Genomic DNA, 18,813 nt, shown 5'->3' on the forward strand with positions numbered 1-18,813 from the left:
AGGTTAAAAGAAACCAACACAAAACAAACTTTGATCCTTCTGTGAATAGTAAGTCAGAGTTGGCCGGTATAAACTCCTACGCCATACAAAAATTCCAAATGCGGACAGGAACGCTTTCTAAAGGAAAAGCTGGATAGCAGAGGGGTACCTAGAATGACAGAATTTCTTTCTTCTGAACTTGCCTTTGATGCTGTAAACATCAGAATAATCAGACTTAGGGCCCAAACTAAGAAAAGAGCATGCCTAATCTCTTTCATCCCGTTTAAGCACATTTTTAAGTACCTTCTGAAGGTGAGCCTACGCTGGTAACATCCATACAAATGTCTGCAGGAACTTTTTGACCCAAGGCTGATGACTTAATCTAAAAGAAACCGGCTCTGAAGCTAGTTTATACTGCAAACCACCTGCTGTGGGGTATTTTGCATTCTTCTTCTAGCTGCTGGTATCTGCATCTTGCAGGATGCTTCTTGTGATGTCAGAGACTTTAGCTACAGATGGAAACCTGTCTCCTCCTTTTCTCCTAAAATCTTAACCCTTCCCTCTACTGGATAAATAGCATCTTAATAGGCTTTATGCAAGGTGCTGAGAATTTGGGGGTTGGGAGTGAGGTGGGTTTCAACACGTGGTCCTGAACAAGCCTGCTAATGCTTTGCAAAAATAGTAGTGAAAAAACCTCCCAGCATCCTGAATGCTTGACTTTTACACAGTGCTAGTTGTTTCTAACGCGGTGTGGAAGGCAGTGAAAGTTACTGGTGTTATCAGAGCTCCATTCAAAGTGGGAAAATCTACCCGAGCTACCGACTGAACTGAACAGACTCCCTGCAGTGCAAGAGTTTCAATCTGCGTTTTGATATTTCTTCGCTCAAATCACTCCCTTTTGCATTTGCCTAGTTGTATATGAGAATTTTTGCATGACCGTGGCTGTGTGAGAGATATGCTAGAACAGCTGTTTGCGTGATCCACTGAACATATTATGACTATTTTTCCACTGCCAATAAACACAAGAAAGAGACATTCTCCAGCGCTTAGAAAGGCCATGGGTTTTCCTCGCTCGTGTAGCTTTGCCTATTCTTGTAGTAAGGTTTCTCTCCAGTTAAAGCCTCCAGTTGGTCCGTGGGTGAGAGGGAGGATGGGGGGGTCCGTAAGCTGCCACACACCTGTATCTCCCAGTTCTTCACACGAACAAAACCCCAAATATGGAATCTATGTGAAGAGAGAAGAAAATAAAGGCAATGAGCGGGGAGCAGGCTGTGCAAGGAGGGAGCTTTAGGATGAAACTAAGGGCAAGTGGGGTGGGCTCGCTGCGATGAGGATGTTTTCGGCGCTGGAGGGCACTGTGGGAGTCTCTGCACAGCCCCAGTACCTACAGACATAAAGCAGAGTCACTGCGTCTGCAGGTGGGCATCTGAGCCCGCACTGTCTATTCCAGGAGTGACACGTTCAGATAAGCCCCTTTAACCAATCTGCTTTGCTCCGCTGACTTCTGAAATGGATGAAACTCGGTAACGAGCTGAACGGTCAGACGGGAGGAACAAAGTGCCCCCTGCCCGGTTAAGCAGGTTGCAAATTTCTTTTCTCTTTGTAAAGCCAGCGAGGTTTGCTCCTCGCTGGTAATTACCTTTCGGACCATCTGTACAAAGTCCTTGGAGTTCTGCGGCGAGAGCCCTTGGAGCTGGCAGGTACAAGCCTCCAGGGAGGACGCGTGTGCCACTATCAGGATGTTATTTCCTAAAATAAATTGAGAAACGCAGGCTGAGGAGGGAGGTGAAGCGAGCTTTAGGGACTGCTGCCCAAGATCAAGCAGACCGTTTAAAATGTTTGAAACGGGTTCGGTTCATCACGTGAACATATTTAGAGCATTTTGTGATTTTCAGGATAACGTTTAACTCAGTGCTACTTGGTTTGAAATTGGCTTTCTGAAGAAAACAAGGATTCCAGAGAGATTTCAGCTGTCTTGTGAAGCAAATGCTTTTCTCCTGCCCCAAAATTAATTCTGATTAAAACAAGCACTTTAATTTCAGTTGCTAGTTTTCCATGATAGCTTTAGATTTCCATTAAGATCCTTTACAGTCAGTGCCACACTGTGCTATTGAGGTTTGTGTACAAACTCTCAAAATAAAAACGTAGAATGGGGAGATGGATCAGTGAATTAAAATAAGTGGAATCACCAGAACTTGGAAACATCCTATTCCTATATTGCAAATGGAAAAGCTAAAGACTTTTATTATTTCAATGTGGTGTTTGGAGAAATGTTTGACAGTCTTTATGGGTAATATATTTCAGAGGAGTAGCTCAGATAGGGAATGGAAGTACCCCCTATCTGATGCTGGTAGCAGCAGAGTGCAAATGGCTTATTTAATCCCTTGAGTAACAGCTTGTTGAGTGGGGATCCCTAAAATACTTCTGCTACTTAAGTTTATGGACCTTTCACATAAGCTGAGCAGCATAGCTGAGCTCATAGTTCTGAGCTGTGCAGGAGTTTCTAATGTCTCTGGGAGAGGGGATGAGAGATCGAGGCATGGGGATTCATCTCCTGTCTTGCTTTTCACCCCCCCGTAGCACTTACCTTTGCCTTTACATTCACTGATGATTTCTTTTGTTACTTGGTAGCTTCTACTTATGTACGTATCATAAGATTCGGAGACCACTAACTTGCTGACAGGAATATGAGGTCTGTGAGCAGAAAAACAAGTATGGTAAATTAGAAGAAGCAATGAAGTTTTAAGTTGTGATTAAAGTGTCTGTTTCTTTAACTCTTCCAATTCCCCAAATCCCCTTGTGCGAAGACCACTATGATGGTTTTTAAACTACAAGACTGAGATGGTTGCCATGCCTGCATTAAGATATTTCAGTTAGCTGGGGCAAATGATAACTGCTTCCTCTGATGTGCACCAGCTCGCAGAGGCAGCTTGTGATGTGCTGATTACACTTGTGTTCCTTGCGCTATGGCACGCGGCAGCGCTGCCGCCTCGCGTTTATGTCAGCGTGCATCCTTTGATCAGCAGATTCAGGGCTCGCCCACACACGTAAAGCGAGCGAGCAGCAGGAGAACAAAACGTGTACCTGGCAGGAGTGGGTGAGCAGGAAGGGGCAGGGGACAAGGCTGGTGTTTGTTGGGAGCCATCTGTGCCAGACCAAGGTCTGCACGGTGCTACCACGGCTTCCAGCGTACAGGGTGGGCTGGCAACATCTGTGCCCGGAGAGACTGGGCAGGTACAGAGAGAAAAGCGGAGCCAGGAGAAGGCACACGCTGGCTCTCTTCACTGCTCGTGCTTTGAAGGTGAAGGGCAGAGGCAAACTGCTGCTACGGCCATCTGTAAAGCTGCCCTGCTGGGAAATGCCTGGAATTAGCTGGCTGCCTTCTGGGCCAGGGCGTTTCAGTGAACTGCCTGGCGGGGCTCTGGCCAATCTATCAGCTGGAGTGAGCTGATGTGCACAGAGAAACAAGGGATAGGAGGCAGAAGGCTGTTTTTGTATGCGGTGGTTCAAGGAAGAGATCTGACTTTTCCCTTCATCCAGTGATCTGATGTATCTACAGGAATTATCCTGGTGAGAGGAGACAGCACCAGGAGAGCTGTCTCCCAGTCCGCCACCTAACCAGCTGACCACACAGGCTCTTTTCTTGTGCTGAGAATATTTGTCATGGTCTTCCCAGCAGGCACGTGTTTTCTGAAGCAGAGACTCTCCTGTGGTCCAGCTGCTCTGCTGAGTGTTAGCCATGTGATATCCTTTCAGGGATAAATACAGTGTGAGGACTTCTATTTAGATACCTTCAGGGTGTTGGAATTTTAACTGCAGAGTGGAAGGATGCAGCGCAAGTGGTTTATGGTGCAATTATGTATGAAAAAAATAGGTTTTTTTTCTTTACACTTTCCTGTTTTTTTTCTTCTTAGTGTTTCAACTGCTTATTCCACTTGAGGGTTCTTAAACACATGGGTGCACTGGGACACTGAGAAACACCAGCATTTCTGCTCATACCATAAACGACAAAAGCCCAGCCACAAAATACTTGACACCAAGCCCATGCAGGTGGAACTCCTATGTGTATATATACCATGTGTGTATTGTAAATGTTTTGTTCTTATCAGAGATTGCTCTGCTGGTGATCAGGCTCACACTAAGACAGAAAGAGCTAGTCTCTGAAAGAAGTCACAGCGAGAAAGATACTTCAGCAGCGAGGTGCAATGGAGGGCTGGAACTGTGTGACCTTTCTGAAGTCTCCTTCTTTGTGGGAGCTCTTTGAGTCTTGCTTGTATAAATGAATCATAAATTGGAGAGTAGGAAGTCCAAACAGATTAGCTTGTCTGTTCTTTGCCACAGGACTATTTCTGCTGGGTTTTATTTAGCCTTTCTCTCTGCAGCTTACAGGAAAAAGCATTTCTCGGTTAGACTGAAGGGCACCACGGCTGCGATGCTTCACTGGGAAGTCAGGAGAGTCTTGAGCTTCCCTCCAGACTCGGAGCACAGGTTGCTCCCAGCAGCCCCACAGCGTTTGTTGGCAGTGACACTGGGAATGCAGAGGTATGGCTGGATAAAAGGAATGCAGCGGAGGCTGGCAGCAAGGGCAGGAGTTGAGGACATGGAGCCTAACCAGGTGCCAGGAGTGGTCTGTGCAGCCGCAGGGGTGGCTGGCACAAATGCTGAGCTCTGGGAAGGTCGGCTCTGCGCTTCTGGAGTGGCTCTGTCAGGGCCCCTGAAAGCCGAGAGAATTGTCTTTGCGCTTCCCTTTTCTGCAAAGTGGCAGGAAAGATCAGTGGTGCTTATCCATTTGCCTTTCAAATGTTTTTTAACCAGATGTTTGCTTTCACCAACTGCGCAGACGCGTTGAATACTATGAAAGCCCGAGTCAGAAACCTGCCGTTTCTTTCACCAGAATGTTTCAGATTAACTGCTGAGAAGTGATAAATGCTTAGAGTTTAGCTCTTTGATAAAAAAACCTCTCAATTTTGATGTCCCAGGAGACCCTGAATTCCTGACAGATGTAAAGTGTTCCCCAGGGTGATGCAATATTTACAGTTTAGATCCATCACCATGGTAGTCACAACAGAGAGACAGACAAGCTTTTTCCTCTGGGGAAGCTTAGGGCAGAGGCGAATGAGCCTGTGATCCGGTTCAGTCTATGAACACGGTGGTCAGGGAACTGAGTCAACAAAATTAATTCTGGAAGCTAAGCCCAAACTCCTAAGTATAGGACAAGGGTTAAAACAAACAAAAATACTTTGAAGGTTTCCTGGACACCTGAACGATCTACAGGATGGAAGGAGTAATGGGAAGAGGACCTCCACAATCAGCAATAGAGCTGGAGCTTGCCAGCAATCTGGGAAATTTGGTTTATAATAAGCCATTGTCAGGTCATGTTCAACACAGCAGCCTCAAGCCAGCTCCAGGTTTATTCCCAGAGCCTCATCAGCTCTTCCAGGCTCTGCCTAAATTTAAAAACTCAGCAGAATGTTGCTCTTCAAAAGCAAAGCCAAAAAAAACAATGCAAGATCCTCCCACCCCCATTTCTGCTACCTGTAGGTTGTATCAACACTTAGAGTAGCTGCAGCTAAATCCATGGGGGGTATCCAGGCAGGTAGTGTGTTCCCAGAGACCCACTTGGTCCATTCAAACAAGCCTGGCTCTATTCGAATTTTCAGGTTGTTCTCTTGTTGCATACCTGGGGAAAGAGGAAAGGAGACCAGATATCAGTGAAAGTAGCAGGGGAGGAGGGCAGCAAGACTTTGCAGCTTTAATACTTGATTGTAAATAAATTTTTTTTCTCTCTGGGTAGTCATGGGTCTCCCGTGCCAGACTCCCTATCATCTGGTCGGCAGTGTTTTTCCCAGAAAGTGGGGAGAATGCAGACTTGCCTGCTCCTTGGGTTCTTACCTTTCAGGATATTGTGTGCTGTCTGTACACACCGAAGAGATGGGGAACTGTAGATGTAGTCTACGATGGTATTAGTTTCTAGCAAAGCTTCACCTGCAAGCAAGTTTCAACACCCGTGAATGAAACCAGACAAATGGCAATGTAACAGCCTTGGCAGCATGCAGGGTATCTGCCACCCAGCCAGGAGCTAAAGCAGTTTCCCAGCTGCACTGCTTGTGTTTTGGGAAATATGTGTACCCATCGTATTTAATTTCCGCGGTGTGTTGGGTGCTGTGATGTGCAGAGCTGTGGAATGGGAATACATTTTTGTGTGTGTGTTGCTCCACGTGTACTTAACCAGTAGGCAAAGAAATCACAGCAGCTTCTCTTAGATTTAGCCAAAAAGCAAACAGGAAAAAAAAAGCTGAGAAAAATTGTAGAGAGCTTGAATTTAATTTGATTTATAAGCCGTAGATCAGAATGATTCAACCTAACTCAAACCCAACCTAATTCAATTGGCTTGACTCTTTGCTGGTATAAATTACCATTTCATTACACAGGTGGAAGATCACTGAAAATGAGATAAGAATCAGCTCCACTATTGGGGTTATTAATATTCTTGTGATGCCTAAGGGAACCAGATGAGAACAGGAATCTGTGCAGCATTGCCCAGACTTGTAGTAAGAAAGAGTTATATATTTGTTGTATTTGAAGAGGCAAGACAAAGAAGTGGGAGCAAGACAGGGTCATTAACCTTGACTTCGTACGGTTAATGAGGGCTGTAGCCCCGTCAAACCGCTCCATAAATCTCAGGAGAGAAGTGGCGTAATTTAGAAGGAGCGGCACATCTAATAGCCCTCCGCCACGGGGAAACTGCTCGTTTGCCTTGCTCGGCGGAGGAATTACAGCTCCGACAATGGTCAAGGTCGAGCCTGTGCGGCTGCAGCAGGGAGCGGTTCCCTGCAGATGGCCGGGATGCCACAGCCGTGCCGGCAGCTCCGCGGCGCCTGAGTCACGTACGCGGTTGCGTACTCGGACCCGTTTAATGATACCAGCAAAGTGTGCCGTGATTGCTCCCAGATTCGCCTTCTGTTGCGCGCACGCTGCGAACCCTGATGCCATGTGGCTGGGAAGTCTGAGCATCCTGCTGTTGTAGAGTGATTTATTTTTGTTTTAGAAAGGCGAGCGTAATTTTAGCTGCCCTAGTTTGAACGTGACCAATGCAAAGTGCTCTAACGGATTTGAATTGGAGCAAATGCTAAGTACTGCTCTCTGAAGCTCATGTCTTTAAGGGGCTGGGCTCTCCTAACCACAATGCTCAATATGTGCTTTTTGACTGCCAAGTGATTTTCTGTCTGTATACAAATCAACAGGCTCAGAAGTCAGGGGCAAGGATGGAGGGTGGGAGAATGCTGGAAATCATTTGGACTGTGTTCTTGCCACGTGGAGCCAGACAGGCTGATAAAAATATACTGTTGTAGCAAACTGCAGGTTAAAATTTAAGATCGTCCAAGTTGAGGAAAAAGTGCATTTTGCATGAGGTGACTGTCAAACTGCTGTGTTTGTCACCAACATTGGTAATAACAGCATCTTCTAGTGCGGCACGTTTACAGGGCGGTAGCAAATGCTCTGCAACCGCTCTGCTGATGGCTCCAATTTCATACCATGTCCCAGATTCTGTGCTTTGTCTTTTCTTCAGCCGCAGGAGCGAAAGGAGATGAGGTTTCCTTTGAAAGAGGGAGATTGCTGGGGAGGGTGAAGAAACTTCGCAAGGTTCCCGAAACATCTAAATTCTGTTAGTTCAGGGCCCTCAATTCATTTTCTTCTGCTTTGCACTTTCTCTTTCTCTGGCTGGGTGTGTGGGAGGAAGATAGCAAAGCTTCCTCTGCTGAGGACAACTTACCAACAAGCCTTGCCTGCGTACAGCCCAGCACAGTGATGGGCGCGTCTTTTTCATAATCCCTGAAACCGCCACTTCTTTGAGGTAAGCTGTGAGGCATATTCAGGTTACTACGCATATACCTTCCTGTGGAGAAGAGGTCAGAAGCAGTTGCTGAAATTATTCCATCAGAGAGAAGCAGCATTATGCTTGTTTCTACCCTCTTTAACATTTAATAATGTCTGCACCTTGTAGGCACTGCCTAGACCTGGCTGTCGAGCAGTTTTTCCCTGTCAGGAATAGCAGCTGTATCAGTTTAAAATCAGCAGAGAATGAGCAGTTGCTAATGTTTTCAAAGTTACCTTTTGGACATATTTCCCCAAAGGAAAAGAATTTCTACCTTGCAACAAAAGAAACCTCAAATCTTACGCTTTTACAGGAGGCTAAAATGTCAGAGCTCTTAAACAGTAATTTAGACAGAAGGTAGTTGTAAAATCATCCTTCCTTCCAACAGTATTGACTAGTAGATACTGGCACTTTTTGAAAAGAAAAAAGACTTTAGACAAATTTTCAATCAGCTCTAATGCCAACAGAGCCTGAAGTTATAGTCTGTTAACTATAGTCTGAAACTCGAGCATATTGCTGGGTTGTAAACTCCAGTTTGTGCCCCAAAAGGCACCCTGAACTGTACCTGTAATGGTGTAACTTTCATTTAGGACTCAGAGCCAGCTGTGCAAAAGATTTACCTGATGGCAGTAGGTGTTTGCACTGGGCACTGACTACTAACATCACACCTTCATTTCCTAATGAAACGTTCTTGGGCAATGTTACTCTAGTGTAATCTTTCCTGCAGTAATTTCCCCAATATTAGCAAATGCAGTATTTACTCCCTGGCTTGTGTTTCTCCTTGTGACTGCAGCCCTACCATCACAGAGCTCTGCGCTGGTGTGATCTGCCACTGGTAACAGCTCAAAGCCACACTTTGTGTGAGGAAATCACAGCTTCCATCTAAGCTCTGCCCCAGGCAGTTGCCACTTTCTTCATCTAAACCTAGAGCCTGAGAGACCCACGGGAGCCAGCTCACCTTTGGCATCAAAACACTGTGACAACCAGTACTTCCCAAAAACAACATCCATCCTTTCCCCATGTCTGCAGACAAACAGGCAGCGTTTCTGAGGCCCTGGCTGGCTGGTTATTCTCAGGGGCTGGAAGAAAAATACAGGATGTTTGACCTTCATCAAAGTGCAAGGGCTTTTTTTCTGAGATCTGATTTACTAACAGGAGGCAGGACCAGGCACCTCTTGTTTTTACCCTAGTACAAATGCGGTGACAGGAAACTCTTCTGAAGTTAGTAAATTTATGCTGGTGTAAAACTGCTAAAGTGAGCAGAGGATGGGGCAGTCAGTGAAAGGAGACCAGAGGATATGTTGTCGGGGAAAAGAAAGTAGGTGAAAACTTGCCGCTAAAACTGATTTATATGTGTGTGTGGGTCCCTACCTGCACGTTCTGGCAGATGATGGTGAGTGGCCCTGCGTCCCCAGGTCCTTGGTCTTCCTGCTGTCTTCTTTCTAGAGCTCCATCAGTGAAGGCTTGAAGGGACGGGGAGGATGTAGTATTCAGAATTGAGTAGGACCTGCCAAAATAGGAATATGTTGGCTTTGGGAATGCTTTGAATTTTGTGCCCTCAGGGTGCAGTAAGGACATTTCTGTAGCCTTTTGGAACTGATGATAATTCCTGTTGTCATCCTATCACATTATTACATCTGTATTTTAGTGCTGCCTAGTGAGCATCTTGCTAGGTGATGTACACACATGAAGAGACAAATCCCATCTCAATGAGCTTTCTGTTTCCTTAGAAACAGTTTCACAGAATGACAGTTCCCAAACTTTGGGCTGTGAGGCTCTGTCAGCCCTCAGATATTCTCATGGAAGATGCCAAGAACTTCCTCACAGTCACAGGATGGTCACTAACATCATCTGGGGACCAGCTGCACATCACTTACCATGGTCTTGTGGACCAAGGTTTGGAAACTATTGTCTACAGGGAGTTTTCAGTGACATACATAAGCTGTTGCTTCAGCAGAAAGCTGGAGCACAGCCCTGCCTCTTGGGCTGGGCAGTTTTCAGAGTTCCTACACACAAAATAGCTTGTATTTGCTTGTAGGGACATGGCACAATCAGTCTGGGTTGCTGTTTCAACAATTTTCAGTATTGTCTATTCCATTTCCTATCTACAGTGGGAATTTATTCTCATCAGTGCTTCCTGTTAATTGTGGCCAAAGGGACATAATAGAGCTCATTCTTCCCTCAAGGGGCTTATCTGATGATGGCCCCTCTGAGTAATGTTCTCATGTCCAGACATTCAAGGACTTCGACCAAGACCCCTGGGAATAAACTCTGACAGTCAATTACAGAAGCTGCAATGACCCTCTGCTGATTCGGTTCCATCGTGTGCGTTACATTTGCTTAGTCATTAAAAAATTGTCCGATAATGTGTACGGTCATTTAATTTGACAGAAATAGTTGCTGTCGCTTGCACTTTTCAGTGCCTTAAATATGTCAGAATTTGCTTCCTGACTTAGCACCTAGTTAGGATAAAATCTCTGAGGGGTTACATAGCTGTTAAAATGACACCAAGTGTCTCTACCGGTGGAACAAAAATAGGTCATCTGCATTTTCGTAAAGAACTGATCTGTGAGATCATATAATTTGCAGCAATTTGAAGAAGAAAAAAATAAACGCCACCCTGTTGGTCCTACTGTGATTCCCTGAGGGAAATACCACCAGGTGCTGGGGTAAGAAAGCATGTCAACCCTTCTTATGTGCATACGCTGGGCTGCGGGCAGAAGTGCCCTGGGACCACACTTCCAGCTGGCAGGATAAGGTCAACTCTGATCCAGAAGCTGCTGGAGTGCGTGCCAAGCCCTGAGCAGGGAGCGTGAACAGACATTTATCACTGTGTTAAGTGGTTAGCCTGGAGTGCGGGTGCAGCTAGCACAGATACATCCTCACTGACCTGAAAGCTTTAATATCCCACTGTGAAAAGAATCTGAATTTCTTAGCTAGGACCCATCTCTGTCGCTGAACAAAGTGGATCTGGAGCCTGAGCTCTCTGTCTTCTGCGTCGCAGCTTCTAGCTTCTCATCCCATCTTGGCCCACTCCTGCTTTGCCCCTATGACAGCCTGTTTGGCTACCCCTCTTCCCTTTACCCCCAGGAGCTCTTACTACCCTCTCAAAGCCCTTATTAAAGGGCCATGAATGCTTTACTATCTATTTATAGATGCTAGGATTTGCTGCGAATGATGATGAGGCAAAGGCATACTGTCTTGCTGTGCCTGGAGGAGAGCTATAGCCCATCTTCAGTGGCATCTCCTTGATGTTGCTGGAAAACAGAAACTATTCATCCACTAAGCTATTTCAGCTTAGTCATCTTGTAAGCATAGGTCATTGTTTGGAAGCTTTTCCCAAAGACTTGTGGTTCCTTTGGTTGGCAAACAGAGACTGAAGGCAGACAACATCATCTACCGTACAGTGGATGATGCCTTGCCTTCACTGCTCTCTTGGTGATACTGCGGCGTCCCTGGAGGCGATGTCCTCCCAGTTAGGAAAGGCCCCTTTGGAGAATGGAGATGCTTGCAGCAGAGGATGGTAAAAGAGTCTTTGTCGTGGCACAACAGCACCGGTCCTCACCTCTGTGTAGGAAGAGACTCCTCTGCCACATCACTCATCATTTTCTAAAGGAGAAAGGTCCCTGGGGAAAATGAACCAGGCATTGTTGCAGAACAGGAGGAAGAAAGAGTGGGGAAAAAAATGTACTGAGGCTCAAATATAGCTTGAAAAATTAGGGCTGTTTTTCCTCCCCTTGGTTATTGTGCCAAGTCTGATTTCTCAGGCTTATTAAAGGGGCAAGGAATAGCTTTGGCATCTCGCGAGGAGCCGAAATAGACTGCTGTGTAATATCTGTAGCGCTTCTATCCATTTTGGGGCAGAGGAGGTGACTATTTCTGGCTGTGCTGGTAATGGAAAGGCAGCGCAGGGAACCATCACAAGTTTTAGTTTTTGGGTGGTGCTAGCTCCATGGATGCAAAGACAGCTCACTTACATCTGCTGTGTGCCTTTACATGCAGGTAGTCTTGAATGCCTTGTTTTTGTGGTTTCTGTGGGGCAAGTAAATTCTTGTACCTCCACTGGGCTCTACTGGGCTCTGTGTGTTGAGGGTGGAGAGTTTCTTCTTTTGACTTGGTAGCCCACTAATTTTCAGGCATGAAAGACTACTTAGAAAATACCCTACTAGCAGTTGCTGGAGAGCTTTTAAAGTGGATATACATATCTATATAGCTATCTTTAATGCTGGATATGTAGCTTGGGTTCATTCCAGGTAGTTTCAGCTCACCAGTAGTTTCTGTTGCTATTTGGAGAGGATTCCCACCTTGATACCATACAGGGGGAAAAGTATTTTGTTTTTAAGATACCTATGGCCAGATTCTCTCCTAGGCTCTGTCAGAAGGGATCTCCTGGCATTGATACAAACACAATCAGTTCCTCTCCTAAGGAGAGTCCAGTGCATATTTCAGAAAGGTTATTTTTCACTTGCATACCCTTACTGAGAGGATGGCAGCAATGGGTTACACAGATGTAGGATCCAAGTTGTGTTGTGTGGGATGCTGAAGCAATTTATCTTCAATATTTTCAAACTTAGAGCAGATCGGAGATCAAGTATTTTTCCTCCCTGTTACCAGCAAGTCCAGGCCTTTGCATGAGAAAAAATAATGCATGAATGTGCCACAGCCAGCAAAGAATTGTAGGGTACAGAAAATCCTTGGGGTTTGCAGAATAGAAGTGAGAGCATTCCTATTTTTAGTAGGCAGGGAAAGGATTCAGACCTGACGTCTCTCAAGACACAACCTGGTTTCATGGACAGTGACTCTGCCTTGAAGGCAAAACTTCTTCTCCCCTATTAAACAGATCATCAAGCTTGTCTTCTTAGTGTGGCAGCCTGTTAATCAGTAAATACAGACCTTACTATTGGGCAGGGACATATTTTTGTTGTATGTTTGTAGCCTGGTAGCCCTGTGTGCTGGGCAGAGCTCTCCAGGCACTATTTGGGTACCAGCCATAAACGCCACATTCTGAAAAGGCCACAGTTCAGCCTCTGCCTCCCTCACTTGAGCAGTGCAACAGGGAAACCTTTCTCAGGTGAAATGATCAGGAACTAGCAATCTAATTTTGCCATATTAAAGATTCAGTCAAATATCCCAGAATAGCATTTTGCCTGTCATCTCTCTTGCGTGGTGTAGCCAGGGTGCTGCAGCCCGGAGTGAGCTGTATTTTTGTGATGATCTTGATTTTCACTTGAAGAATGCTGCCTCTTGCAACTAGGAGGGAAAGCTCCATGGCGGTTCTTTCTTTCTTCCTCTGCAGGCATGAAGTAGGACCAACACCACAAGCCGAGTCCCATCTCCTGCACCACAGCAGTTCTGCAGTCCCGGTGAGTACTGCTATGCTTATTTTTATGCCATACTTATTTTTTATGTGCCCTCCTTCCCTTGCTACAAGGATCCCACCATGAATAACACAGCCTAGATGGTGACGGGGCTTAGGCTGTCCTTAGTTTGCTATATTGTTTTGACCACATGACATTCTGTCGCCCGATATTCCCTGCGGAAGCTGTTGTGTAAAATGAGAGCGTTTCCGGATATGTAATAATGGTTTTGATAAATGTTTCGTATCGCATGCTCCAATTCATGATTTATAGTCATTGGCGGTCATGAGGGAAGGGGCATTTCCTTTCTTTGCTTGTCTGGAGACAGAGGTGCTGGAGTTACAAAATGTTTGGCTTTCCTTTTAGTTGCTGCTGCAATAGTAATTCTTTCCCATGCTACTCCCTAGGCCTCAAAACTCTTCCAGGCAGAGTGAAGGAAAAAATGCAGAAGCCACTAGAGCAGGCTGCCGCAGTGTATGTGGACCTGAGTGTTTTGGCTGGCAAATTTTAGTGAAGGAAAATATGATCTTGCTGGACTGCAGACTGGAGGGTATTGATACAAACACTCCGATTGACTTTGCCCATGTCTCTCGATTTTCATTTTTTTAAGTCTTGGTTCCTGAAGGTCTTTTCTTTCGTCTTAATGAAAGAAGACTTGGAGTTTGATAGCGACAGGCTCGGTATAGATAGACTTGTTCTGTTTGCTAACGCGTGGATGAAAGCCCTCATCTGTGGTGTTCATTTCTGGGAGGTCAGGCAAGGAAAGAATATACGGTTGTGACAAGAGGGACTTTGCGTGCCCGTATGTTCCCCCACGTGACCTTCTCAGCAGCCCTGGGAGGCTCTTCACTTAGCCAGGTGAAATCCCAGCTGCTGAGCCCCCTTTTTACAGCGATGGGAACTGGACTGAGCGGCTTTACCTACCCATGAAACACCCAGGTCCCACATTCATCCGCCTTCGTGATGTAATTTTCAGGCAGTAGCCCAGAACAGCCAGTTGCGAGGGAAATGCCGTAAATCCAGCCCTCACTTGTGCTGGTTTGTTCCACTGGGGACATGAAAATAAAATCCCCTGGGACCAGCTCCAGTTCATCGTCGTTCTGGGGGGTGTAAGGGTAGATCACTTGTAGAGTCTAGGGGAGAAACAGAAGCACAGATGAATGAAACTTTTGTCAATGGAAGGCAACCTTTAGCAGAGTGGGGCGAGGTGCTCTGCTGGTGGGATGTGGGAGATCTGTGTTCAGGGTGTGAGTGCTCTGGAGCTGCAAATGCAGCTAAACCAGCCTGCAAATCTGCTAGGTCCTTTTTTTTTAAAAAAAAATAAATGTTTGGACTGAAACAAGCTCCAAAAATTTACCTCGTGATTAACGAAGCGTATGTCTCGGGAGAATATCGCAGCGACCCAGTCGCAGCCCAGCTTGACGTCGATGTTCTGCGCCAGCTTCTCCAGCGTGGGCAGGTGGCTGGTCTGGAAGTGATAGGCCAGCGTCACGTGGAGCTGCTTCTTGTGGGGCTCCACGTGAACATCTGCAATGAGAAGATGGCAATTAACAACATGCCACTGTTGAGATTAGCAGCTTTTTGAAGGTGTAAGTGTCTGCCACCTCTGCACTGGACCTGGGACATGGACTTTTCAAGATAGCTCAAGCAGAACCAGTTGTAGGCCCGTTTCTGAAAAGGCTTTCGGAAAATCAAACGTGATTTCCCTCTGTATGTGACACCTTTGATGAAAGTATTAGAGATTTGTGGTCTGATTCAGTCCCGAGTCACACCAGGGTGGTAGACAAGGCATCCTTGCCAAACGGCCAAAACTAATCTGCATTCAGAAAACAACGGGTTTCTGGATGGTGTGGTAACAGTTATTGTAATTTTGAACCCACTCGGTCTTCTGCCAAAAAAGACATTTTTCCAGGAAAGAGATGGCCTTTCTTTCATTAGCAAATGAGTATTTCTCCAAAGTAAGCGAGTTAAAAATCATCATTTTTACTCTCCCTCCTCTGTTCTGTCACGTACAGTAGCTATTAATCCATAGAATTTACAGGTTTGTGCAAACTGATTAAATCTTTTCTCTGGACTTTAGCTGGAGTGCCAGTTTGCCCACTGAGGGTGAGGTATTCCAAAACTGTGGAAGCAGACATTGATATGACAATCATTCAAAATGATCCTGCAGAAAAAGAATCTATATTAGGAAACAACTCCGGGAAGCAGAAAGGTGAAAGAATGTGAAATACTGGGACTCTTCCAGTAGATGCGGAAACCATAGGATATATTGTTTGCATGTGATTTACTCTCGCTTATTCCACCAAAGATTGCAATTAAATTTGAGTGATTATTCAGTCAAAATTGCCACTGTTCAGAGACTTGGCTCAAAGTGCCAGCCAGGGGTAGCTTTGCAAACTCATCCATCCTTTTTTTGATCAGCAAGAAAAAATATGCTCTGGATGCTCTGGAAAAAGCCCGGGAGACTTTAGTGTGATAACCTGACCAAGCCATGGACACAGCAATGGCTTAGGTTGCCAGAGCACTTGCGGTCTTCTCAGAGAGCCCTGTTTGCATCAATGCAGTGAAAAACTGAATACAGCCTTTACATGACTGAGGGAAGTTTTGTGGCAGGGCCTTCAGGTAGTGAGTGGAGCAGGAAGTGCTCAGTCTTGCAAACAGCGTGTCTATCTGAAAGGTTAAGGAACCACCAAATGTCAACTTCCCTTTCAGGAGATAACACTTGAGACTGAGTGTGAGGTGATCTTTCAACTGAAAAAGCACTGAAACCCAACGCACCAGATGGGCTGTTCCTACTGGGAGCTTTGGACCACTTTTAAAAATCAGATATTGGCTTCATGAGCTTTCTTTCTTCGTGCCCCCAAAACTTTGGTTTCTAAAAATGCCCAAGCTTTGACCAAGCTCTTTGCAGCTGCCAGGAACAGTCACTCACCTGCTTTAGAAGCAGCCTCTGCAGCAAAGTCTGCAGCAAACTTCTTGAGTACCTCAGCACTTTCTTCCTTGACAAAAAGCCCAATGAAGTTTGAGGACGTGTAGAGCTCCAAAGGCAGAGGGGCGGGGAATTTGCATTTCCACCGCATCACAGTGGCCTGCAGAGCTTCAGTGAGAGCATCGACCTTGCTGTCCTCACACTGCCAAAAGCAACGGGACAAGCATTTCTTAGGTGGAGAGTCACTCCTTACGCCTGTGCTTAGCGTTCGGTAGAGAAAGGAAAGGCTTGGGTGGGCACGAATGGCCTGCCTTTGCTATAATGCAGCGAGAAAAAGCACAGGGTCATAGGAAAAAGTACTTTTAGAAATCATCTGCCCCTCCCTTGTCCTCAAAGCAGGATGAGCTATCCCCAAGTAACCTTCCTAACCTCATCCCCCCGCCCCCCCACCATCTATTCCCATGTTGATGATCACTTGAGATTAGGAGAATTTGGTCTGGTGCTGCTGCTCTTCTCTGAAAACAAGCCCAGGCATCAGGCTGCTCTGATAACAGCCCCCCAGCTCCGGAGCACGAACCCTTCTGCAGCGACTGAACGGAGCGTGTAACGTCTCCAGCCTGAGCCTGGCAAGGGCTGCTCATGAATGTATGCATAAAGGCAACGGAAAGAGGAGCTCTGGTTTACCATGAAGAACTGGCAAAGGGTGATATGTGGGAAAATGTTGTGAGCTTTGTTCTTCCCGCAGATCTGCTTCGACTGCTGCCAGAACTCGGACAGCTTCTGAGCCAGGGGGCCAGTGGGGCGCAGGTAGAGGACGTACTCCCGGGGCAGGGTGTCGTCGAGGAAGGGGTCACCCACATGGGAGAACAGCCTGAGAGGGAGAAAGAACTGTTAAAATGGCAGATAAAGACGTATTTTTTCCCAGCAAAACCAGTTTCCCTGTCCCCGATTCCATTCACTCTCCCTTTGTAGAAGAGATCACCTCCAGCAGGTCAGGCAGAGAGGTGCACTCTCTCACTTTCAGCCCATAACCTCTACTAAATAATAGAGAAAATTGGTTTTTACTTTCAGACAGCAGCTCTGAAGATCTAACCTGGGTCACTGCTTCTGCCTTTCTGACTTTTGGTGTACAAAACACAGGGAGGAGAGCACTAGAAATTGCTCAATGTCTTTGCAAAGGCAGCTCTAATTTCTGTTCAGGTGCTAGGGTGGAAGGAGTAGTGGTTCCTTTTTGTCGCCTTTTTTTGCCATTAGTTGAGACCACAGACTCTCTCAAGCAAGGCTTACTCCTGGATTGCTTATTTACTTAAACAATGTCTCACAATTTTTCCTGGTGCTTTTCAGATAATGCCCCTATTCAAACATTCCACTTCCTCGTGGCTAAAATCTTAAATTCACTAGTTCCTTCTACTCTTGTTAACATTTACTACTTCATACCAACCAGTCGCATGCTGCTTGAACGCTTCTTCCACCTGTCGATGCCAGTGCTTTTTGTCTGAAGAGAGAGCAAAATAAAAAGAATATTTCAGTGGTGCTGGGTTATATGGCTCTAGTCACATCTATTGCTTGACCCTTGGATTGTTGCTGGGGAAGGGCTGTGTTAAGAAATCGGCGGGATACGCTTCCCAGACTGATTCTCTGAGACCTGGAGCTTTCTTTCAGACAAATCCTCGTACACGGTTTGAGGGGCAAAGTCACGCAACCTGTTTAAAATATGAGATATGGCCTGGTTAGTGAAGTAACCAGCTGTTGGCATTTAATGACCTCTGTGCTGGTCGTTTGCTCAAATCAAAAGGTTTGGCCTTGGAAATGCAGATGTTGCAGTAGCACAGAGGACAGCAAAAAGGCAACTGCCACCAGAGGGCACAAACATGAGATTTTTCAGGTTACAGTGAGGCGCCAAAAATTCACTACCTCCCTTCAGTCCTTGCTAGGCTGAAAGTGCTTTTTTTGCCTATTTCCCTTCAAGATACTTGTAAATCCCGTTTCACCCCAGCTAGGAAGATCCAAACCTCGTGTTCAGCAAGCTTTCCAGCTGCAGCACAAGACAGCACAGTGCTGTTTCACCTGTAGACATGTAACAGTGTTTTCCAAATGCTTGACATCCGCATTGAAATGCAGCTGCGGATCAGCTCAGCTTTGATCCTATAGACTGCTAAAATGAGGAATTCACCCAGAATACAAATGGCGTAAATATTTAGCAAAAATAGCGAGTGAAGGAGACGACAAAGGGTAGAACTGTTAGGGTCATGAGGCAGAAGTCAGGCCCTCGGGTGTCAGGAGGCAAATTCCCCATGAATAGGTGATTTCAGAGCTTCCTACTGAAGGGGTGCTGGTTTAATCTAATGAACCAGCACACGCTCGCGTGGACCCTGTGTTATCTGCTGCAAGGAGATGCTTCTGGTTGGTTAGAGGAAGCGGGTCTAGGTGAGAGAAAAGGATCGTAACTCCAGCGTGCAGTCAGTGGCCCTAGGGTTAGGGCAACTGGACCCTCCATCATTTCTCATTTCTGCCCATAGTGCTGTGTGGGATGTTTACTGCACTTCTGTCATCTTTTTGTCTGCAGTGATGACTTTTGAAAGCCCTCTGATAACTGTGCGGGAATATGCAACGTTACCCACCAGCTCGTAGACATGTGTTGTTGACTCAGCTGTGTTTCAGCTCTGCCCTTT

At 46.0% G+C, this 18,813-nt stretch overlaps 1 protein-coding gene across 1 annotated transcript; it reads right to left on the minus strand.

Moving 5' to 3' along the window:
• Positions 1-1,065: 1,065 nt before the first annotated feature.
• On the minus strand, positions 1,066-17,700 carry UBASH3B (ubiquitin associated and SH3 domain containing B). Its single transcript, XM_009866308.1, is given in 14 exon segments — positions 1,066-1,203; positions 1,619-1,728; positions 2,567-2,673; positions 5,515-5,659; positions 5,872-5,964; positions 7,754-7,876; positions 8,814-8,934; positions 9,227-9,362; positions 14,137-14,345; positions 14,570-14,739; positions 16,145-16,343; positions 16,826-17,012; positions 17,583-17,671; positions 17,674-17,700. Coding segments are annotated over 14 exon segments (1,854 nt in total).
• Between the last annotated feature and the right edge of the window lie 1,113 nt (positions 17,701-18,813).

This window comes from Apaloderma vittatum, unplaced genomic scaffold, assembly GCF_000703405.1.
Source record: "Apaloderma vittatum isolate BGI_N311 unplaced genomic scaffold, ASM70340v1 scaffold19573, whole genome shotgun sequence".
Taxonomy (NCBI): Eukaryota; Metazoa; Chordata; class Aves; order Trogoniformes; family Trogonidae; genus Apaloderma; species Apaloderma vittatum.